This window comes from Epargyreus clarus, unplaced genomic scaffold (genome assembly GCF_041222505.1).
Source record: "Epargyreus clarus isolate Ecla_fem2 unplaced genomic scaffold, WU_Ecla_fem_2.2 ptg000022l, whole genome shotgun sequence".
NCBI classification, from domain to species: Eukaryota; Metazoa; Arthropoda; class Insecta; order Lepidoptera; family Hesperiidae; genus Epargyreus; species Epargyreus clarus.
In genome coordinates, this window is record NW_027332229.1 from 1,229,689 (window position 1) to 1,255,787 (window position 26,099).

The 26,099-nt window shown below is 38.6% G+C and overlaps 2 protein-coding genes across 6 annotated transcripts in view; one reads left to right on the top strand and one right to left on the bottom strand.

The window, feature by feature from the left end:
- Positions 1–26,099, bottom strand: part of Adar (Adenosine deaminase acting on RNA) — a 59,087-nt gene that overhangs the window by 10,707 nt on the left and 22,281 nt on the right. The window lies entirely within an intron of this gene.
- Positions 794–25,291, top strand: LOC140751224 (pancreatic lipase-related protein 2). Its single transcript, XM_073085092.1, has 9 exons — positions 794–1,067; positions 16,084–16,195; positions 16,817–16,965; positions 17,446–17,587; positions 17,986–18,071; positions 20,527–20,655; positions 21,586–21,696; positions 22,523–22,679; positions 25,183–25,291. The coding sequence occupies exons 1-9, from the start codon at positions 1,025–1,027 to the stop codon at positions 25,238–25,240; spliced, it is 987 nt and encodes a 328-aa protein (XP_072941193.1). The 5' UTR covers positions 794–1,024; the 3' UTR covers positions 25,241–25,291.

Here is a 26,099-nt window from a genome sequence, read left to right on the forward strand (position 1 = left end):
TCAAGCCGTAGGGACTGTAATCAACGCTACATAGGATTCGAGTTCTTTCTGAGGGTACCTACACAGCAATGCGCAATTACTCCTGAGGACTAAGTTGGAAACTCTACCTCGCCACACCTTTAAAACCAGAACATACTAATCTATGCCAGAACACAATTCAATCCAATTATAATTATTGTTTCACATCGGAAAACTTTTGTCTACTCTCAGTCGAAAGTAAAATTATATTTTCTCCAGATGAAGTTAAACAAAGTAATAATAATACTAATTGAAATTTAAAAAATGAGGAGTTACTTTAGTAATAAGGTCTGACTATCTACTATAATTTTGACTTTGTTAAATAATATATTCCTGGAACATTTTATAGACCTGTTTTCATAATCAAAATGTATAAGATCACTTTATTTCTAAGGAAATTCATAAACTGCGTTCTTACAAGTACAAAATCTACAAGTAAAATTTGACAGTATATTTATTACTCTTCAATACAAGTTCCTATCAATTCAACCTCTCGATGCCGAATCCCCCCTTAAAACAACTATGGCGGGAATAGTACCCTTCCATTACGAACCTAACCATTTCCCGCGAAAATACACACCGCACGCGCGTCTTGTCAAAATTGACAGCCAAAAACGCGGCTACTTAACTTTTTAATTTTTATTTTTACATTTACGGCATATATAATTTATATTTTAGGGCTTTGTTTTTTAATAAATCTTTTTTTATTATTTTAGTGATTGTTAGCACGAAGATAATTCTTATTTTAGTGTAATTTTAATCGAACTTTTTTATTGTTTTTTTAGTGATTTTATGGGACTTTTTTAACTTTTAGGGGAATAGATAATTAATATTTTGGGACTCGTATTTTTTATTTTTGCTTTTACTGTTAGTAACTTTTATCTTAAGTGCGTAGTTAATATTTTTTCGGATATATCGATGAATAGTGTTATTTTTTGTTTTTAACGGTAAAATAGTGATTTTTTTACGGTTTTGCGTATATTTAGTGGTCATAAATAAACGGACAATGCAGATAAATTTACCGTTAGCATGCTTCCTGTCTATAATACGTGAGTATTGCTACTACTAGTATAGTCCGCACCAAACTGCTAGTCCGCTCTGAATATAGAAATGAGTCGCGTCGCCATAGTAAATTGTATGACTACACCTGCTCGCAACAACTTCAGAGCGGACTAGCAGTTTGGCCTGAAATATATCCGTCAATGGCTTCCTCTGCGTTTAGTGCTATATAAGAAAGAAAAACAGTAGCAAACGAGGATGCAGTCCATCTGATGGTAAGTGGCCATCGACATCTGTAATCAACCCCAAGTAAAATAAGATTCCTATCTGAGGTTGGCCACAGACCCGTTCCCCCTGAGGACTAACTGGAACGCCTCGGAAAAGTAAGTCTCCCTTACCACACCCTTCAAACCAGAACACAGCAGGGAAAAAACTGCTGTTAGTAGGCAGAAATAGGTGTGGCGGTGGTGCCGACGGAGACCTATTACCTAATTATACTATGCCTCTAATATACATTATTAGAGACGTACATAAAATATCTTAGTTTTTGAACAAAATCCTTACTAATATTATAAATCCGTAAGTAACTCTGTCTGTCTGTCTGTCTCTTCTTCACGCCCAAACCACAGAACCGATTTTAATGAAATTTTGTACAAAGATAGTCTGAGACCCGGGAAAGGACATAGGATAGTTTTTATCCCGGAAACCCCACGTGAACTAGGGATGGCGATCTTAGATCGATTAATCGGAGAATCGATCTTTTGGACCCAAAACATCGATTATTTTAATCGATATTAGTAAGGATTGAATCGTAAACTATGCATTTGATCAAGTGATGATCTTTAGCAAAGTTGAAGGTACGAATTTTCAGTTTTATGTATGTTAGTATGTTATATTATTTTCTTTTAAACGCGGGCGAAGCCGCGGGCAAAAGCTCGTTTGGAATAAAAAGAATCCAAAAAATATTAAGTTAATCCATCGACTATTTTCCAGTTTTTCGAACACATGCATACGGTAGCATCCTTTTTTATATAAATGATATTAACTTTAAATTATTATTAATTAATTCCAATGACATGATTTTCAAGATAATTTTACTTCCACATGATTTAACCAAATTGTGATAATTAATTTAAATTACAACCTTGATTAGTTTTGAATCTATCTAATGTAAAAGTTAATGTTAAGTTACAAGTTAAATGATGCAATTAACTTTTGCTGTACATTCCACCTGATGGTAAGTGGCTACTGCTGCCCATGGACATCTGTAATCAACTCCTGATAGGATTAGATTCCTACTTGAGGTCAGCCACATGTGCGCCTCTATCTGAGGACTAACTGAAACGCCTCGGAAAAGTATTTCTCCAGAACACAGCACCGTTACACTGCTGTTAAGAGGCAGAAATAGGTGTAGCGGTGGTGCCGTAGGAATCGAACCACAGAGGGTTCTACTACCTTCTACCTTCTTCTACCTTCTACCTTCGACTGACATACAGATTTTTTTCGATTTCGACTGACTGAAGGTGATAGAACACTATGTGGTTCGACTCCGGCGGCACCACCGCCACACCTATTTCTGCCTTATAACAGCAGCGTTAAGAGCTGCTGTGTTCTGGTCTGAAGAGTGTGGTAAGGGAGACATCCTTTTCTGAGGCGTTCCAGCTTAATCCTCAGGGGTAGCGGCGCATCCGTGGCCGACCTCAGGTAGAAATATGTAATCCTATCTGGGTTTGATTATAGATGTCCATGTCCATTACACTCATATATTATAAAAAAAAAACTTACCTACATATACTCGTTCCTAACTTTGTATATATAAAGCAGTGATGGTAATGGTAGCCTAGTGGTTAAGAAACCCGGCCTTTTGATCGGGAGGTCCGAGGTTCAAATCCCAGGCACCTCTGACTTTTCAAAGTTATGTGCGTATTAGAAATTAATTATCACTTCCTTAAACGGTGAAGAAAACATCCTGAGGACCGTCATACCTGAGAAATCTTAAAACAAAGTCTACCAATATGCACTTGGCCAGCGCGGTGGACTATGGCCTAACCCTTCTCACTCTGAGAGGAGACCAGTGCCTAGCAGTGGGACAGTAATGATGTCCCTGTAGTTCCGGGACTAGAATAGGGCTACGGTATCCCCTGCCTGTCGTAAGAGGCGACTAAAAGGGGGCTTCCGGGGTTGCGGGCGGCAAGAGTGGGAGCTCGAACCGTCCAGCCAGCGGCCCCGGGAAGGACGGCGGTATGTGTGGTCGCATACCGTCGTAAACACTACATGGTGTGGGAGGAGCGAAAACTGCTCCTCCAGGGTAGAGCCCGATCGGGCCTTCGCGCTTGGAGGGCTCCGGTTGTGTTCCGGGGGATTATAGTGCATTAAAAATCCCACATAACCCGGCGTCGCTCCCACGTCGTCGGGTACCTTTTGAAGGTTTACCCCTCAAGAAAAAAAAAAGAAAAGGGACAGTAATGAATTGATAAAATATATAAAAAAACCCAAGCCCGACTCACACTTGACCAGTTACCATTATCAGTTACCACCGCTTTATATAATGGGTTATGTATCACCTAATCGGTGATTATAACCGGCATATCACAGGAAGTATTGCAGCGCGTGGCAAATGAATTAACTATAGTTAACAAATTAACTTAGTTACTTTGATTGACGTAGTAAGTGATAGTCTTGGTTTACGCTTAAGAATATCCGATAAAAAACTTTTTTTTATATTTTAGTCCGTGGGAAAAGGCTTTTTTAATTAATTTTTAATTCGTAAGTAGTTATAGAATCGGAAACTATGCATTTGATCAAGTGGTGATCTTTAGTAAAGTTGTTGTCCAAGAGCCCACGAAGGTTTGGGAGTCGGTAAGACCAACTTTCGACAGATTGCACCACTGTCATTCCAATGCTAAACAAATTTTCCGTTTTATGTATGTCATATTATTTCTATAAAATGCGGGCGAAGCCGCGGGCACCACTAGTAAACTTTAAAACGATAAAAAACTTTTTTTTTATATCTCGTTTGCCACTCCCATAGGAGTATGCAGTCCATCTGATATTAAAGGGCAACTACTGCCGATAAACATCTATATTCGACCCCAGATAAGATAAGGTTCCTCTCTGGAGTCAACCACACGTGCAGCTACTCATGAGTACTAAAAAAGGTTCAAAACGTACCCGATGCCGTGGGAGCGACACGGGGATAACGTGGGATTTAAAACGAACTAAAACCCCCGTACACATACCGCCGTCCTTCCCGGGGTCGCTGGCTGAGCGCACTCTTGCCGCCCGCAACCCTGGAAGCCCCTTTAAGTCGCCTCTTACGACAGGCAGGGGATACCGTAACCCTATTCTAGTTCCGGAACGACAAGGACAAGTCAAATTTTCATCTACCAAACATCTAAATATGACAATGCATAAATTGTGAGATGTCTATGTGTATAAGGCAAAACATTAGATAGATAGATTATCAATAACGGGCTCTTGTGGTATGCCTACGTCGTAAAATAGTATCAACTTACGTTAAACCTAAGATAAGCGATCCAACAACTTATGAGCCGTAAAGCCGTTCTGACAGGATGTTTCGTGTTTTATCTGGAGGCACGGCAGTGCCTCCGCCAAGTCGAGCCAAAAGAAGCGGCACGGCCGTACCATACTTTTCCCGAAGCAATTCGGCCCATTTTTGACCCCCTGTAACTTCGTTGCATATGAAGCTAGAAGCCTGAATTTTCAGGAGCCAAGCAAGCATTGTATAGACACGGTGTATTACCAATTTCATTTAATTTGAACCAGTAGTTTAAGAATTACAAGTAGTCAAAGTTCGTAATTTTGTCACTCACTGACTGACCGATCATCAAAATGTTGAGGCACTTCTAGCAGACATAGAAGGTTAAGATTGAGAATACAATTAGTGTTTAGTATGTAACTCACGGAAAAACTATAATATTTTGCAATTTCTGTCCAGTTATCTAGATACACCAACTACATTAAATAACTTTGTATCCTATATAAGTTATATAGGATTACAAAGTTACATTTGCAGTTAATGAATCTGTGTTTCTGTCCGCGAAATGTACGAGTAGTAGGGGAGCCCATGATGTTAAATGGATAGAAACTCGAGCGTCGATAGGACCTATACGATTGTATAGATTACACTTTAGTGAGTGAAGAAAAGTTTGTATGATATTTTTCGATGCACGGTGGGAATAGCTTCTAGAGGAATTGAAAGATGTAAAAAAAATGAGTCAGACGGACATACTCAAGGCGCAGCAGAAATATGTTTATCTGCTGGTTTGCAGCCATACGAGAGGTAAAAATGGAGAAAAAAAATTACACCAGTGCATTAGATTTTCAAAAGGGGATATTAAGTTACCCCAGATGAGTCGCCCATTCGAAAGACTGACGATTCGATTCGACTCTTCGAAAATGCAAAAAAAAAATCTTTATCTTGACACACTCGAGGGCGTAAGATTATTATACAGGAAATTCCAGCTGATGTTTTACTTCTCATAACCCTTCATCTGACGATTTAGTGGAGGGGTCTTTTTATACCGACGATTTGAAAAAAAAATGTATTTTCAGTGACGCTATCAGATAGTGTATGTTATGTTATGTTCTCTTTTTAAATGACTGTTTTGTTCACTACATCAACGTGTGGTATGATTATGATGTTACCCGTTTTCTAGCATTATTTCCTTTATATTAAAAAAAAAAATACCGCGCTCAAGTATGTCCAGGTAACGATTTTTTTGCAACCTTATTACGCCACCCTCAAATCGTCAGATTGTTATAAATTTATTGTTTTCAGCATGTAATTAAGCTACTATAGATTTCACGATATTTTCCCCGTGCGAACCCTCCAAATGGATGGTTTAAGATACTCTATAGGATGTAAGGTATCTCCCATATCTTAATCTGCCGCGTTCGAGTCACTCTCGAAATCCCCTCTTGGGCTCCCCTACTATTATAGGCGACGTCAATTGTTTTTATTCTCGAGACAAAAGAAGTTTTCAATTCCAACTTCAATTTAACTTCAATACAAATAATGGGTGAAGTGCGAATCGAACTCGTACACTGAGGGTTCCGTACCAAAAAAACATGTGTTTTTTATATTTACTAATTGATATTATAGCAGCCATAGAATGCATTGTGAAAATGTCAACTGTAACATCTATTACAGTTCAATAGATAAAGTGAAAAACGCCAAAAAATAGCAGGTCCTTATATGTTTGTCCCTGTAGTTCCTGGACTAAAATAGGGCTACGATATCCCCTGCCTGTCGTAAGAGGCGACTAAAAGGGGGCTTCCGGCGTTGGGCGTGGCAAGAGTGGGAGCTCGAACCGTCCTATAAGTGTCCCCGGGAAGGACGGCGGTATGTGTGGTCGCATACCGTCGTAATCACCAGATGTTGCGGGAGGAGCGAACGCTCCCCTAGGGCAGAGCTCGATCGGGGCATCGCGCTTGGAGGACTTCGGTTGCGTTCCGTCGGAGATCCCAGGGTTCTCCAACGAACATTGAGGACGGCCACCGGGGGGTTTTAGTGCGGTAAAAGTCCCACATAACCGCGCGTCACTTCCACGTCATCGGGTACCTTTTGAAGATTTCCTCCTCATAAAGAAAAAAAAACTCCTTTATTTGAAAGATTTTCTTTTTATTTTTAGTACTTGTTGTTAAAGTGGCCATAATTATACATATTCCGTAAAAAAAATAAGTTTATATCTATTAAGGATCCAGAAATAGATCTCTATGTCAGACAGAAAAACGGACAGCTTAGTAATAGGATCCGTTTTTACCCTTTAGGTACGGAACCCTAAAAAGTAATATAATATCAAAAACATTACGAATTTCTGACAAATGTCATGAGAATAAAAATAATATGTTACGGCTAATGTGCCTAATCAGTTAAAACGCAGATTAGCTTGCCCATTACCTAAAGTACAAAACGAAGATTGTATCAATTTTCACCCCTTGACGTCGTTTCGTGCATGCCATGATGCCTCGTCGTGTCATGAATTTACGACAAACATTGCATATTTTCAAGAAACAATATCGCTTTGCGGCATGATGTCGCTATGTGATATATATATACGTCGTTATGTCGTAAAAAGGCATATGTTTTAGCCCTAAGAACGAAAGTCGAAACGAACGAAAGAAAGTCTGAAAAGATGTTTCGAATTTTAATACATAGTTAATCTGCATATTATTATCTTCTAGCTAATCTTGAGACTAACTAGTTAAAGTGTATGCTAACGTATTCTGCAATCTAACGGTAACATACACAAAATATAATAACTGTCGTGAGGTAAAGCAACTGTCACCGTATTATAAAATAATAATAAGTTTGTTTCCAAGGAAACAAATGTTTAGGCAAATTTCGCCCTTGTTGCGCTTAAATAAATGTCTGTATGAAAATAAGCATACATATAAAATTTTACAAAGTTCACAATGTAAAATCCTTAATAACTTTTAAACGGATTACCCTTCCTAATTACACAATTCCTTTTGCCCTATCCGTTTTAGACCTAAACCTACCAAATAGCATTAAAGACAAATCAATATCTACACAAACAAAAAATCATGTTTTCAACTTACGTAATATTTGAAAAAAAATACACCCTCTATATTATTCCACTACCTCATAGTGTTGCTTATAAGGATAAAATTCTTGAAAGAAATAATAAATGACAAAGTAAAGGAAAAGCCTCATTTTTAAGAAAATTCAAATTTTTTCATAATAATTTGGCAGTTAAGTTACCGCCATTCATTAATTTAAACATTTCGCATATTAAAAATTTTTCGGCCTTATGTTTAAAATCATTCGAAAGCGGGCGTTTTGTTCTCCAAGAATTTATATTTTTATGATCGACTTAGTTAAGGTTATTTTTAGGACCATTATAATAGATTTGTAAATTGCTATGCGTTTGTATCTTGCTATGCGTATGCGGAGTTTACATACAGATGTAAAGTTGACAATTTGCGAGAATGACTTTTTCGAGTCAAATCCGAGTGATTACTTAACAAAGAGATATTGAAAATCATATTCAACGTTATTACGAAGTTGTAAACAACAAAAAATAAGAATTTACTAATTAATCAGTTATGTATTTTTATTAAAAAATAAATCCTCGGCGGGAACTTAGTTGCCAACCTATTACTTTCTCATACTAAGCTGTAAGTCATGGCCATAACATCAAAGAATTAGTTGATTAACCAACAAATTCTTCAATTTTGTGACTTATGTATATTCCTAAATAATTATACATAAGCCATATGTTATGTATAATCCTTAAGGATTAGTATGCCAAGGTATGAAAATATATGTATTTTCTTCAAAATTTTCCTTTTACTTTAATTTGTCACATAACATTACTTTCCAAAATTTTATCCTTATAAGCGACACTATCATATAGTGGAATAATATAGAGGATGTATTTTTTTTAAAACTGAACTCGTTCGATTCCCGGCTAAAGAAAAAGATATTTTAAAAACTAATGATGCAGTTATAGTTTTTATCAAAATCGGCCTCGTAACCCCTTTCAGCACTTTTCGCTAATGCACTTTTCGATATTGTTCGGTGAAAAATATGGTCTAGCTGAAAATATGTATTATTAATATTTTTTGCAAGAAATAATTTTAAAAATAACTACAGGTTGAATGCAGAAGACAAATACAGATATTTAAGTATGATTTCGTTATTGGTGAGTAAACTTACTGAAAAAGGATTTACTGTTAAATTCCTGAAAAACGGTTGCACTATTAGTAACTCTATGGATAATATCATCGCAACTGGCCACAACGTACATGGTATACATAAATTTAAACAATTTGTCAAATCACCAATATGTAATTGGACAATGTCAAATAAATATTGGCATAGAATACTAGCCCGTACTAATCCGGAATATATGCGAATTTTAAAGAATATTGTGACTCGTTTTGATGATGTGAACATTACGACGGATATGTCGACTAGTAAGAAACCATTTCCAAAACTCTGAACGGGAGCGAACGATATACGGGAGATCGTACATATAGGTTTATGTGGTCCCATGGAAGCTACTTCATTCAACGGTTCAAGGTATATGTTATTATTTATCGACGAATATACTCGAATGACACATGTTAATTTTCTCAAACATAAGAGTGAGACTTTACGAAATTTAAAAAATATAAAGTCGGCGTTGAAAAGGCAACTAGCAAGTCGAACAAGTGTATGAGATCAGATGGTGGAACGAAGTTTTGTAATAGAGCTTACGATATTTTTTTGTCAACAAATGAAATTCTACATAGTATATACCACCAAACAGAATGGTATGGTTGAAAGAGCTAACAGAACTATTATCGAAAAATCGAGAAGTCTGTTATAAATTGAAGCGAATTTGAGCAAGAGCGTTAAATACTGTGATTTATATCAAAAACCGGAGTCCGACGAAGGCAGTGAAAGACTGCGTGCCACTACAAAAATGGTCTGGGAAACGAGTAGATGTTACCCATTTATGCTTATTTGGTTGTGCAGCGTATACTCTTATACCAAACAGAAAAGACGAAAATTGGATGCAAAGTCAAAACCATTGATTTTTGTCGGATATTCATAAGAAGATATCGATTATTTAATATACGAAGAGACGTGAAATCACAATCAGTCGAGTTGTTAAATTTTTAGACGATGTTTTTCCTGAGGATAACGGGAGTAATTCCAGTTGTCAAAATATTAACTTTTTCGATTTAATTTATTGTCGAATGAAAGTGATGATGAATGAAAAGAGTGCATGACTGATGCGGGTGTTACAGGTGATATAGGTGTACGTGTGCCTGCGGTTACAGATACAAGTGAAGTAAGTAATGTGACTAATGCTATGACGGATGTAAGCGAGTCTGAAGTAATGGAACGGGAATCTGTTGATATAAGTAATGATAGTAATAGACGTTATCCTGTTAGAGAGAGGAAATAAACTGAATTTTACAACTTTTTAACATGTAATTTAATTTCAGAGAGTGGTCCTGTAACGGCCTGAGTGTAGGCCTGATCGTAATTTGTGCTAAAATAAAATCAAACTTGAGTTCTTGTTGGACCTCCGCGTGATAGCATGCTTATAGATGACTGAGTGATTATTTGAGACCAAAAACAATGTATTTTAAAATTATTGCAAGCGTTTGGTATGTCCGTTTGTAAGTCCGTGTCAACTTCAATGGAGGTTGATTTGAAATAAACAAAAGGTAACTCAGATAGTAACAGTAGTCTACCGTGTCAGAGTTTAGTGGGGAGATTCAACTATTTAGCCAGTTCCACGAAAGAGTTATGTTTGGTAGTATTTATGTAAAGATTTGTTATAGGTGGGTAATATAGATAAAGGGGGCGTATTGTAAGAACCTTTTTAATATAAATTGTAATCTATATTACTGGTAGCGTATAAAATTATATTGTTCGGTGACTCAAGATTAAAATAGAAATGAATAAAAACGTGGTCTAGCGGAAAATATGTTTTATTAATATACTCTTCAAATAATAATTCTTACAATAACTACAAATATTACCTACAAAAAAGAACGCTCGTTCTCGTAAGACAGTGGGGGGGGCTTCAAAAAAATCTGTTGTTGACATTCAAGTAATAGAAGGTCTCGGAAAGGAAAAAATGTAGGCATACCTACAAAAAGGAAAGAGATGCCATCAAAAACACTGCTTGTAAAAAAATCCAAGCCTCGCCATTCAGCTCTTCCACCGTAAAAAGTCGTCAGATCCATGGAATCCAAGTCGGTTGATTCATCCAGTCTGTACTTAAGAGACCTTCTGTCTTAAGGTATAATCTCACTATCTAACCTAACAACATCTCATGGGACCATATCAATATTAATAATATTTTATGTTTTAAATAAATAGATTGGACTTGGCAATCGTAGTAATGTTACTCGTGTGCTGCGATATGATGCGATTAAAACACAATGTGAACTGTTTGTGGTATCACCGCTTCCAGCGGCACCACCGCTAGATCAAGTTTTGCGTCTTAAGCGCTGCTATGTTCTAGTTTCAAGAGTGCGGTAAGGAAGCTATACTTTTCCGAGGCGTTCCAGCTTAGTCTGCTTCCTCTATATTATAAATAAAAACAATGTATATCACAAGTATATGTATATTAAATTAAATTAGTTTGTTTAGTACGATTGCCAAATCCAATCTATTTATTTGAAACATAAAATATTTTTAATATTGATATGGTCCCATGAGATGTTGTTAGGTTAGATAGTGAGATTATACCTTAAGACAGAAGGTCTCTTAAGTACAGACTGGATGAATCAACCGACTTGGATTCCATGGATCTGACGACTTTTTACGGTGGAAGAGCTGAATGGCGAGGCTTGGATTTTTTTACAAGCAGTGTTTTTGATGGCATATTTTATCGTTATTATATTAAAGAAGTACAGAATAATCAGTATACATTCTATCTGATGGTACAAGGAGACAATTGCTATCAATGAACATTTTTAAATAGTCGTAGTCGGTCACAGATCATTTCACCCCTGAGAACTAAGTCAAAACGCCTCGGACCTAAATATTATCTTTCCTATTTCGCAGTCTCCAAATCAAGATAGCAGCGCTATACTAGCATTTAGAAAATAATGCGTGAAACCAGAGGCTTCAACCACCTTTAAAATCGGATTCTAAAAAATAAACATTGGAACCTACGCCTGAGAGTTCTCTAAAAATAACTATGTCAAAGTAATGTGTGTGTAAAAAAAATAAAGTTTGCAATCATGGGCACCGGCCGGCGGGAGCAAGGGGATGCACTTGCACCCCCCTGACCGGAAAAATACATAGTCGAAGAAATACCTTAAATGTGTATTTATAAGCGAAAAAGTCACCAATACCAAACAGAAAATATGTGCTAAAAAAGAAAAAAAAATGGCTATGCAGACTCCTGAAAATAATCCTGGCGGCGCCCATGTGTGCAATATAATTTGTATTTTTTGTAATCAGCGTTGTGGACTATAGTCATTTTCCAGTGCCGTTATACGTCCCCCTGGGATTAAAATAAGACAACGTTGGAAAATAAATCTGAAAAATAACCGCTGAAGCGTTACGAACACCAAGAAATCTATCTATCTATGTATATATAAATCAATTGCTGTTCGTTAGTATCGCTAAAACACGAGAATGGCTGGACCGATTTGACTAATTTTAGTTTAGAATAATTTGTGAAAGGCCAGGGAAGGTTTAAAAGGTGAGTTAATATAAAATATATTTCATAAATAAATTCTGAGCCAGTACAAAGTTTGCCTGGTCTGCTAGTAAAAAATTTGGGGATTAATATTTTTACATAGAAAATGTATTTCTTTGTAATTTTAAAATAGACAAAAACGAAATGTCTTTGTAAGCGAAAAATATTTCTCTTGTACGGGGCCCGTGAGTTTGGGCCCCTGGACATGGTGCCCATGTACCCGTACGGTAAAATCGGCCCCAGTGTCCCATAATTGTTAATAATGTGCAACATACACTCGAACATTCCCAAAGTGACCGCATTGCAAACGAATTACAAATATGTTATGAAATTAATTTCTTTGCACCAAATACTGTCTAAGTCGAGCGGAACCGATATTACTTATTAGCTACGTTGCGTTTTAAAACTGGTAGCATGGAAGCGCTGGTGTGATAAAACTAAATTTGAAGCCCAGGGCCGGATTTAAGGGAGGGCAAAGGGGCCTCCACAAAAGAGGGGCCCCCACAATAGAGACGTCGAATTTAACACTAGGAAAAAATATATTTTCCTTTGATATTTTATTTCGCTGCTTTACCTTTATCTACAGTACTTTATACAAACATGAATACTAGAAGAATCTACCTGCGTTTCACAATAAAATATTTATTGAAAAACTCAACTGAAAAAATTGTTCATTTTATTCGGAAAATAATTTGGGGCCAGGGGGCCTCCACTCCTTTGATGCCCCAAGGTCTCTAGACCTCTAAATCCGGCCCTGTAGAACCCTGTGATTCGACCCGGCGCCACCGTCACACCTATTTCTGTTATAACAGCAGTGTAGCGCTGCTGTGTTCTGGTTTGAAGGGTGTGGTAAAGGAGACACTTTGCCGAGGCGTTCCAGATTAGTAAGGCCTATCTGGCCGATCTAAGGAAGGAGTTAAGAATTTATTCTTATCTGGCGGGCATCAGTAGTTACTTACCATCAGCTGGACTGCATATTCGTTTGCTACTAAAATATTATAACTATTAATGATTATAATAATAAAAAACTGATTGCTTAAACATATATAGCCTATGTCACTCCCACAATTTAGACGAATCCAACGACACCTCATATGTTAAATTATCAAGCCTTTTGGACAGCAGGGCGTGTCAAAGAATTATACATACATACATACCTACATACATACATACATACATACATACATACACACATACATACATATTCTCAAAAACACACAACCTCCCGCGGTCTGTTAAAAAAGAACGGAAAAGTATTCAATTGTTTTTCCTTTGCCAACTTACATATAAATATAGCAAACAAAAAACATCTTATATATAAAATTCTCGTGTCACAATGTTAGTTACCGTACTCCTTCAAAACGGCTTTAACGATTTTAACCAAATTTTATATGCATATTCAGTAGGTCTGAGAATCGGCTACTATCTATTTTTCATACCCCTAAGTGACACACGGTACGGTAAACATTTTTTTATTTATATGGCACCACAACGTTTGCCGGGTCAGCTAGTAGTTACATATAAATATCGCAAACAAAACAACAACATAATATGTAATATTAAAGTAACTTTTCCAGTTAGAACGACATATTCTACATAAGGCCAGGATGCGTAATAACCCGTCCTCACCATGACGTAATGTTACGTGTGATGTAAGGGGTAACTAGAATCTGTTTAATGCATGTAACAGATCCTTACACACTTACATGTACTCGTATATGTTCAAGTCGTCAACTAATGTCCTACTGGTGGGCACGGGTAAAAGTGGTATAACCAGTGGAAGAATAACGTCGTCGGAGGCCTTTTTTTTTTTTTGTTCACGAGGGGGAAACCTTCAAAAGGTACCCGATGCCTTGGGAGCGACGCAGGGTTATGTGAGACTCTTACCGCACTAAAACCCCCCGGTGGCCGTCCTCAGCACTGCGTAGAGGACTCCGGGATCCCCAAAGGAACGCAACCGGAGTCCTTTTAGCGCATTGCCCCGTCGGGCTCCGGCCAGTCTGGTGCGTACGACGGTATGCGACCACACCTACCGCCGTCCTTCCCGGGTCCGTTGGCTGGGCGGTTCGAGCTCCCACTCTTGCCACCCACGACCCCAGAAGCCCCCTTTTAGTCGCCTCTTACGACAGGCAGGGGATGCCGTAGCCCTATTCTTGTCCCGGAACTACAGGGATAAGGTCGTCGGAGGCCTAGGGTGGAAAGTAAAATGGAAACTCCTAGTCAAAAAAATGATTTAATTTTACAAAGTTACAAATGTCTTATAGACTTATTCGCGCCCATATACGTACTTAAGTGATGGTTTTATCCCGGCGACCTTATTTTCGCTGATTTATACACAATTTCACGGATTGTTTGATTCTGTCGATCTTTATTTTAGCTAATACCACCCAATGCTATTTAGTTCACAACGAAAGGGTTAGCAACTGTGTTTGGGGGGAGAAGGATAAATTCCTCCCCCCCTTAGTCCGCTAAGGGTAGAAGTTTATTCCACGTTTAGTGGGACGACAGTTTGCGACACAATTATATGATAGAAACATTTTTTTTTTATAGTATGCGAGTAGCAGACGAGCATGCAGTCCACCTGATGGTAAGTGGCTACTGCCGCCCATGGACATCTGTAATCAACCCCAGATAGGATTAGATATTCCCACCTAAGGTCAGCCACAGATGCGCCGCTACCCCTGAGGACTAAGCTGGAACGCCTCGGAAAAGTCTGTCTCCCTTACCACACCCTTCAAACCAGAACACAGCAGCGCTGAACACTGCTGTTATTAGGTAGAAATAGGTGTGGCGGTGGTGCCGCCGGAGTCGAACCACAAAGAGTTCTACCACCTTCATACTTTATTATAGAAACTATAAAGATAATCAACATTTCTTAATGCGCGTTTGACCTGATGACACTTAAGCGTACCTTTATAACTTACGATATATGTGATAACCCGTACGGTTACAGAAATTATAGCCTTCCGTATGCATTAACTGTTAGGTAATGTTGTGAAAACATTACATAACATACAAAAACATAATATCTTTTACCCGCGGCTTCGCTCACTATCAAAAGTCGAAAACAATACAATTAGATGACATTGTCCTTACGCATTTATTTTATATGACCCTGGAGAACAGTAATTTTACGGGGGAAGGTACCCTATGTACTTTTCTGAACCCCTAACAACGTGTGTACAAAATTCCATGACAATCGCTTGTGTCATTGAGACGTGAAAGCATAACAAACAAACGAACAAACTCACATTCACACCATAACATTAGTTATTGAAGGTGGTAGGACCCTTTGTGGTTCGACTCCGGCGGCACCACCGCCACACCTATTTCTACCTAATAACAGCAGTGTTAGGCGCTGCTGTGTTCCGGTTTGAAGGGTGTGGTAAGGGAGATAGACTTTTCCGAGGCGTTCCAGCTTAGTCCTCAGGGGTAGCGGCGCATCTGTGGCCGACCTCAGGTAGGAATATCTAATCCTATCTGGGGTTGATTACAGATGTCCATGGGCGGCAGTAGCCACTTACCATCAGGTGGACTGCATGCTCGTCTGCTACTCTCATATTATAAAAAAAAAAAGTTAGGGTTATTAAGCGATTGCTTAAAAGAATTGGTGGTACCGAACCCTCAGTGTCCAGGTTTCACTCAAACTTGGCCAAATATTTTACTTTTCCATTTTTTTTGCGTATCTTTTTAAACCAATCGGCATTATGGACTCATGACCAATTACTCACGGAAATTACAGTTTTTCGTGATTGTAGTATTATACATTTTTCATTTTGTAGCACATTTACTTCGAACATGTCTGAGCAGAAACTCAAAACCCTTTAGAAGGTTAAGAATCAAAGGAAGTTATGTGTTACAGGACCGCCCTCCATAGAAATCGAGTCCGCCATCTTCCAGCTAGCGCCGGTCGACAAGATGAAGTGTCCCTTCGTGAGGGACAAGAATGACGTCGGCTTCAGGCTATACACCAGGTACTTAGAAGAGGCAGACTAAGGGGAAGGGGCCTCTGGTCCTGGGAGGCATCCATTTTTTTTCTTTTTTTTTATAATATAGGAGTAGCAGATAAGTATGCAGTCCACCTGAAGCTAAGTGGCTACTGCCGCCCATGGATATCTGTAATCAACCCCAGATGGGATCAGATATACCTACCTGAGGTCGGCCATAGATGCGCCACTACCCCTGAGGACTAAGTTGGACTGCCTCGGAAATATGTCTCCCTTACCAAACCCTTCAAACCAGAACAGCAGCGCTTAACTCTACTGTTACTACGCAGATAGGTGTGGCGGTGGTGCCGCCGGAGTCGAACCACAAAGATTACGACCACCTTCCGAATATTTCTAACAGCTTGTAAAATTAGATTGTAGGACCTCATTAAACTTTTACGTTACGTATGGACCTGTAATCAATATACGAGGGAATAAGAATCCTCTGAGGATGTTCAGATGCATTGCTATCTGAGGACTGACATGGAATATACACATATAAACAATGACCATTTACAGAGAGGACCATACACTAGTTAGCTACTTCTCCTACCCAAAGGGGGGGGGGGGGGGAACATCTAACTTCAAGCTAACATTACTTCTCCCCAGGCACAACCCAACAGTCTACCAGAACCTGGCCATTGACGACGACGAGGCCCTGTTCGCGTCACACATCAACTTCCACGACCCCACCGTGATCGTCTTCCACGCGTTCCTGGAGGAACCTAACTTCGGCAGCGGGATCATGCTCAGAGAAGGTATTGCTATCTATATAGCTACTAAGTCTTACACACAGACACAGACCCTCAGAGTGGGAAAGAGAGGCAGAGGGAAAGAGAGAGAGAGGGAAAGAGAGGCAGAGAGAGGGTGGGGGGAGAGAGGGAGAGGGAAAGAGAGGCAGAGAGGGGGGGGGAGAGGGAGAGAGAGGGAGAGAGAGAGAGAGAGAGAGAGAGAAAGATATTCTTACGAGGTCTGTATTGTGATAGAAATGTGTCATAAGGTACATGAATACTCTCATTTTACCATTTCGGCGTCCAAATTTGGTTTTTACAAGCTTAATGTAATTGTAACATACTTTGTCCTAGGCAATGCCTATCTCTTCAGGGTAGAGCTAGAGCCACTTATATCTCGTTATGTTTGACCGCCATATCGAACCTACGCTTTCGCCTAACCTAACCGTGTAACCTAACTTACCTCATAAGTAACTTTACTTAATATCTTTCTATCCAATCTCTCAGCATACGTGCTCCGTGGCGACACGAATGTCATAATGGTGGACGCAGGGCGGCTGGAGGCTGGTCCGTGGTACTTCACCGCTGCCGACAACACTTGGTACATCGGCAGGATGGCCGCCATGTTCATCGACTACTTGGTCGCTAGGTGAGGTGATAACTTTTTTATAATATAGTAGTAGCAGACGAGCATGCGGTCCACCTGATGGTAAGTGACTACTGCGCCCATGGACATATGTTATTAACCACAAATAGGATAAGATATTCCTACTTGAGGTCGGCCACAGTTGCGCCGCTACCCCTGAGGACTAAGCTGGAACGCCTCGAAAAAGTATGTTTCCCTTACCACACCCTTCAAACCAGAACACAGCAGGGCTCAACACTACTGTTATGGGGCAGAAATAATTGTGGCGGTGATGCCGCCGGATTCGAATTACCACCTTTGAAAATTTGGGAAATTTAGTCATTTTTGGTAGATATACTTGAAGGGTGTCTTCCTTTTTCCTCAATCCTTATGTTATGATCCAATCATTTCTACTATTTCAGAGGACTGAACTTATCGAGAACTCATCTAATTGGACATAGTCTAGGCGCCCACTCCGCCGCGGTCGCAGGAGCCACAATAACTTCTGGTGGGTTAAACCACTTACTTTACAAAAAAAATTGAAAGGCCCGTGCCAGACATAGCACAAACATTTGAACACATGTTTGAACACAGTGAAGCACGGGTATTTGAGAATTTGTTCAAAGCTTGCTTCAAATATTTGCACTTTGCCATTAGGTGTCGGTTTTTCGAGCGTACGTCAAAGCTTTCAAACTTCTAATATGAGCGAAGCCTGCTACACATGCGCAATATCCAGATGCTATGAGACCATGATATGAGTGACAGGTTAAAAAATGTAAACAAATAAGTGTTCATATGTGTGAGCAAAGTCTTTGTTCAAATATTTGTTTGTCTGGCACGGGCCAAAACATAACGAACAAGTGAACGAATCAACGAACAAACGCTGACAATCTCTAACGAACTAAGAAGGGGGTGGGGGGCCCGCAAACACAGTTGCTAAAAAAAGGCGCCAAAACCGAACAATATGTGAAATGTGTACAAATCAGCGAAAAAAGAAAATAAATCGCCGGAATCATACGTATTTGTCGCCGAATAAGTCTAAGACACATTTGTAATTTTGTATAATCAAATCAACTTCATACACTGGCGGCCTCCATTCATCTTTCCTCTCGGTCTCCGACGACCTTAGTCCGCCATTGCTGACAATTAAAAATGCATTACTATTTAAATCTCATACTCTTTATTATGTAAAGAGAAAACATAATAATATGTAAGCTGCCATTTTTGAAAGCATTTTATTGAAATAAATTATACCACTGACGACTCCAAAAAATTACATATACGAGGGTGCGTTTTTAAGTCCGCGGAATGGCAGGGTTGGAGGGGGGATAGCGGGCTCGTTAAGGGCGGTACGTGTTAAGTGACTCATAAATAGTATGAATATAAAGTTTTATCACAATTGCATCATTAGTTTTTAAACTATCGACAATTAAACAACTCAATCCGGAAGAAAATTAGAAGTATGGAGAAAATCGAGCATCGCGCCGTTATAAAGTTCCTTACCAAGCAAGGAAAGTCTGTGCAAATCATAATGGAAGAGATGTCATCGGTTTACGGGGACTCTTGCCCTGGAAAAACGATGGTTTACAAGTGGAACAACCTTTTTAAGCAAGGCAGGGATTCACTTGAAGACGACCCACGACCAGGACGGTCTGTTGAGGTGACCATTCCGGAAACGATAGCGGAAGTCGAAAAATTAGTACTGGAAGATGCTCGGCTAAAGAAGAAACAGCTTGCAGAAATGGTTGGAGTATCGGATACAACCATTTTTAAAATTCTGCATGACCATCTTGGCATGACTAAGGTCAGCGCGCGGTGGGTGCCGAGAATGCTCACGCCGCCTCAGAAACAACAGCGCGTTGAATGTTCCCGTGCGTTTTTGAACCTCTGTGGAGAAGATAAGGATATTGTACTGAATCGAATTGTTACTGGAGATGAAACTTGGGTTCACCATTATGAACCTGAGTCTAAACAAGACTCCATGCAGTGGCATAAAAAGGGTACAGCACCTCCTAAAAAGTTTAAGGTGTCACAATCGGCCGGCAAACTCATGGCGACAGTCTTTTGGGATGCAGAAGGAATTTTGTTAATAGATTACAAAGATAAAGGTGTCTCTATAACCGGAGAATATTACGCAACAATCTTGGAGCGGTTAAAAGAAGCCATCAAAGAAAAAAGACGAGGAAAATTATCCAGAGGTGTCCCGCTGTTGCACGACAATGCGCCCGTACACAAGAGCCGTATTGCACTGGCTGCCCTGCATAAGGTGGGCTTTGATATTTTAAATCACCCACCCTATAGTCCAGACCTGGCTCCCAGCGATTATTATCTCTTTCCAAAAATGAAAAAAGAGCTTCGTGGAAAGAAATTTTCTACAGACGAAGAAGTAAAGGACGCAATTTCCTCGTATTTTTCCGACAAGGACAAAAAATTTTTTTATGAGGGTTTAAATAAGTTAATACAAAGATCTGAAAAATGCATTCGTCTTGCAGGAGAATATGTAGAAAAAGAAAAATAATTTTGACATTTTATTTTCGCTCCTTGTCTCTCATTCCGCGAACTTAAAAACGTACCCTCGTAGGTAAAATAGGCTAAGGGGCTTTCCCTCTGGCCTATCGAATATGTGATCATAAGCGGTCGTGCTTGGAAAGTCGAATTACGGAGCTTGTTTAAAAAATATACAAAAACGTTTAGAAAACTTTGATAGCATGATTCAGGACAGTTGTGGCGCCATCTTTTGACGGAGAGTAGCCCTATGAGATTCCGAAATCGACATCTCCAATATTAATAGGCTAATACAATTTCGTAATGAGTTCTCTTATGTTTGTCTCACTTTTTTTTTGGCAGCTAATGTCGTGCTTTATTTAATGCCCATATATATATATATATATATATATATATATATATATATATATGTTATATATATATATATATATTACTTTGTAGTACTAATGGTTCCCCAGGCCGTGTCTCCCGTATAACCGGGCTGGACCCAGCCCTGCCGCTCTTCAACAAGGTATCCCTCCTGCAGCAGCTGGACCCATCTGATGCAGAGTTCGTCGACGTCATCCACACTGACGCGGGCATATTTGGTAAGTTAACATTTTGAATCTATACTTCTATCATCGTCATCAACCCATTACTGTCCCACTGCTGAGCACGGGTCTCCTCTCAGAATGAGAAGGATTAGGCCATAGTTCACCGCGCTGGACAAGTGCGTTTTGGTAGACTTCACATACCTTTGAGGTTTTTTTTTTATAAATCTCTCAGGTATACAGGTTTCCTCACGATGTTTTCCTTCACCGTTTAAGCAAGTGATAATTTCTAATACACACATAACTTTGAAAAATCAGAGGTGGATTTTACAAGCTGGGTGGGGCCTGCGATTTGAACCTTGGACCCCTCGATTGAGAGGCCGAGTTTCTTAACCACTAGGCTATCACTGGTCAAACTGCCTAAATATTATGTAAAGTAATAGAAGTAATATTATGTATTATGCCTAAATGTTATATAAAGAGGTAAAGTTTGTAACTTTGATTATTTATTTTGTAAGAGCTAATCTTCGAAAATACTGAACCGATCATGAAAATTCTTTCACTATTAACACTATTCAGGAGTGCTATATATTTTATTATGATTGAACAAAAGCGGGCAAAGCCGCGAGTACTGCTAGTCTTTTTATAACTTCGTCTTACGATATTCATTTGGACTGACCATAAGGGGCTCAAGTCTCGAATATCATAGAATAAAGTCAATTCATGATCCTTTAGGGGGCGCAAGTTTCAAAAATAGGGGGCTCTTTTTAGGCACTATTTCAATTTGTTTCTAATTTCGAAATAGAACTTGTAAGACATTGTAAAACTTTTTCATTTTTAGAAATATTTTAGTGCAGAGGTTTTTGAGCCGAGCAGACCTTGCATTAGTAAGTAAATGATTAGGAGGTATTTCAGAAGAATTTCACATTGGGTATTTTCCATAGCCAGAACTAGATCACTTTTTTATATAGAAATATTTTGTTCAAGGAATGAAACGCCCTGTGGGCCACGTGGACTTCTACCCCAACGGTGGGCAGAGCCCGCAACCGGGATGCGAACTTGAAGTCGTCATACCACAACAATTGCTATTAAATAAGAGTAAGTACTATTAATAACAAGAATATGGATTGGCTATTCATGTGTACCTTCCTTTACCAATGCGCATAGGAGCAGCATATTCTCCTAAACTCCTCCAATTATAGGGAGACTTGTACCAAAGAGTGGAATATAAAAAGGTAGCATCTAAACAGTAATTATTAAGAATTTATCACATTGCGAATTCTAATATAAATTATTTATTTAATTTCCAAAATCTGTATCTCTACTCTATCTATTACAAGAATAAGAGGGAAATATGCCAAGAAACTAACCTTAGCTAACATCTATTAACAAGCAACTGTCAACTACTAGAATAATAAAATTCTACGAGAATCGATTAATCTAAACACGCTGTAACGAGTCAATATGTTAAAAGTATCGATTATGAATCTAATTAAAGACCTAAAAGCTTCCATAACTTAACCTCAGCTACAATTATTAATACCCTTTTTTTTCGTGGTGAAATCCATCATGGGTTCCTCTCAGCCGCGGGGGCAGCGGAGAGGATACGCTGGAGTTCTTCCGGCTAAAACCTCACGGTGTTCCTCTGGAGAACCGTCGACACTGCGGGTACCGTTATGCGTTATGCCTCCGTTATGGGGGTACGAAATGAGTGTGGGGAGCCCTTATACTACACCCGGTTTTCCAGCTGCGAACAGGGAGGTCTGAGGATTTCTCTCACTCCCTCTCCGCAGCCTCCTTGCGAGATGAGGAGGATTTCACTATTTCCATGTCCTGGCACTAACTTTTAACATCCTAACAACTTTTTTTTCTGTTACTAACTTTTTAATCCTAACAACCTAACCTAACCTAACCCTCCCCATAGTATTCTGCAGCCACTGGCGCTCCTACCAGTTCTACAGCGAGTCGGTCCTCCGGCCCGCGTCGTTCACGGCGTCCGAGTGCCGCACGTGGCGGGACTACAAGCACGGCAGATGCGCTGCGGCCCGCACGCAGTACATGGGATACGCGGCGGATAGGAAGTATGTTAGGGCTTCGTGATTAGGGCTAAAGGGTTTCTATGGTTGGCTATTTCAGGTGTCTTGTACTATATGAGAGGTATCCTGCACACACACACACACATCTCCGACACACGGTATATGGGACGCGGCACATAGGACGTACGTTTGGACTTGATGTTGGTAGTGGGATGATGTAATTAGGGTTAGACGTTCCAGATTTCTTGAACACATGGTATATAGGATGTCGCTGACATGAGGTATTTATTTGTTTTTATTTATTTGGTGGAGGTGACGTCTACGTCTACATGGAAGATATCCTGCAGCCGACACACGGTATATGGGATAGGCTAATAGAACGTATGGATACGGAACCTTGATCAAGGTGGTACAGGGCCGTGTGAAAGTGGTTTACGTTTTAAGAAAATAGGGTCCTGGCGTACCAATAGTATAAACGCGAATTACACGAAACCGTGTTATGGATAATATGTTAGGTGTCGATGGATAATATGAAGAGAATAGGACCTTGGACTGCCAGTAAGGCAAATGCTCTGCAGTACGTACAAAGTATATGGGAACCACAACGCATAGAAATAATAGATACGGGTTTAAAACTTAATGGAGATTATAAGGCAAGGTGGGGGTATATAGAAAGATATAGGGTACAGTTAAGCGATTGGAAGGGACATAGAGAGTATAGTAGTTTTATTTTAAATTAATATGCTTAAGAAATATAAGTAATCGTTTTCTTACGTAAGTTTAAACTATTTAGACCGGCTTAAGCTACGCATTATTAGTCATTAAAACTATTTAAGTAGATACATAAAAGTCACCGCTTTTCTGCACTTTCAGAAATCCATTGCACGCAAGCAAACACGCACGCCTTCTACGCTTTCTACTTACAAGCAAACAAACATAGGAACAGACGTAATATCATTAAAAAATCAAGAAACCACAGCTTTACAACGGATTTGCCTTCAAACACTGATAAAACTGCTACAAACAACAATATACTCAAACCACAAACAAACAATATAATAAAGAAATCACAACAATTCGATCAAACCCAATTTGGAATGAATATTCTATCGACTAAACGTCTAAATATTGAATCACGTACTGATGATAGTAGACACAAAAACGATAAAACAGCAACCGTTTTTGATAAACCAAACTCTTACGCTAAGAAATCGCAAATAGCAACCGTAATTGAAACCGAAAAGCCTAAAAACGGTTTCAATAAACCGCTATCACGAAAACGAAGATCGTTATTCAGGAAACAAGAATCGACGAACAACACTAAGATATCCCAAATAGCAACCGTTATTACAACCGAAAGACCTAAAAACGGTTTATATAAACTGCTATCACGAAAACGAAGATCGTTATTCAGAAAACCAGAACCGTTCGAAAGCGATAACTTCTTATTACGAATCTTGGATTTCATGTTACGACACGGCAAAGGTATCGTACCAATCGTGACTGTTGTACGGGAAATAAACACTATAGTGAAAAACGGTAACGGAGAGTGGAATAACTGGATTAAAGAGAGAAATAACTACATAGGGACGTTACCGAAGTTCGAACCGGTTACTTATAATATCGAGCCGTCAAACGATTTAAAACTGAAAGGGTTTTTCAGAAAGCTATTTGGTGTTCCAAATGGTTTGACGGTGACTAGTAGTGGAAAATGATGTATGTATATAATTTTGTATATAATTTTGCATGACGCTTATAGTTTATTTTATTTTATTTTTGTATATAAAATAATGAACGTGGTAGAATCCTTTGTGGTTCGACTCCGGCGGCACCACCGCCACACCTATTTCTGCCTAATAACAGCAGTGTTAAGCGCTGCTGTGTTCCGTTTTGAAGGGTGTGGTAAGGGAGACATACTTTTCCGAGGCGTTCCTGCTTAGTCCTCAGGGGTAGAGTCGCATCTGTGGCCGACCTCAGGTAGGAATATCTAATCCTATCTGGGATTGATTACAGATGTCCATGGGCGGCAGTAGCCACTTATCATCATGTGGACTGCATGCTCGTCTGCTACTCCTATATTATTATAAATGAAAAAAAATTAAAAAAATGTTTAAACGAGATGTAGTGTATCTGATGGTAAGAGATTAATGTAAAAAGAAATCCTGCCCCTTAGGGGTCAGTTAAGAGATATTAAAAAGCAACAGTGAATAATATATGGTAGACTACGCGCTTGTTTGCTACTCTAGAAAACAATACGGCGAAATAAGGTTTTGATGGCACCCCTTCATTACAAAATCTAAAAATGAAAATTCAAAAATTAAGTATATAAAATTTGTAATTTATGTGTGATATCTCTAATTTGTCCTTATTTCTTAATCAATAAATAAATAAAAACTTTGTAAAATATTTTTATAAAATTATAATGAACGTTTCCCATTTGGCCCCTTAGGGATCGAAATTTCCAAACTGCTTGTTAAGCAGTGTATTATTGTCAATTTTATTAAGATGTTAATGTATAAATGTTAATATGTGTAATTTTATCTTTCAGCTCAACTGGGATATACTACCTTATGACACACGACAAATCACCGTATTCAATAGAATAATTCAAAAATATATTTAAAAAAATCCTCAAAAATGATAATTATAATAAGGTGTTGCTCAAATGAATATATATTATAAGATTGTATTTCTATATATAGAATATGATGTAGATTTTATTGTTTATTTAATTTTTCTGTAAGTTTTATTCTAAGTGGCGTGAGGACTTTTAAGAATAAATAATTATTAAGCAAATGCAAAGGGTTTAATGTTTTTCGAGCGTTTTTCTCATAGTTTCGCACTCCCTGCCGGTCAAAAAGCTCGATAAATTGTAAAATATGAAGTGTCGTTCAATTTATCTTAACCTTGTGAGACATAAGTAATATTTTTAAACCGTCGGATTTATTGTTTTTGCAATGTTTCTCTAGTTTTTAGATTTCAATTAATATATTGTATGGATTTTTTAAATAGATAGCTATATACATTAACTTACTAACAATGTGCCCGAACTAAAAAAAGCAACAAAACGAAATATGAGGCACAATGTATGTCACACTCTCGGAAAGTGGCAAACGGGTTACTATCGGTGCGATTTTTGTTTAATAATTTTTCGAAAATTCAATTTTGAAAGTCAGTTTTTGATGGTAAGTTAAATCGTTACATAATATAAATGTTGTAGTAAAATACCACAAATATAATGTAGAATACGAAAATACTCTGTAAAAAATTGACAAACCTAGACTATAAGTAAAATTAACGAGAGTAAAATAAACAATTTCCTTACTATTTACCTTTACTTATTTCATTCCACTTATCAGCCTTTAAAATTAATTAAAAAATGATCATCAGTCGCATGATTACTATTGTTGTTGTTGACACGTCCGCACACAAGGCATTCTAATCGGGCCTCGAGACGGCATGCAT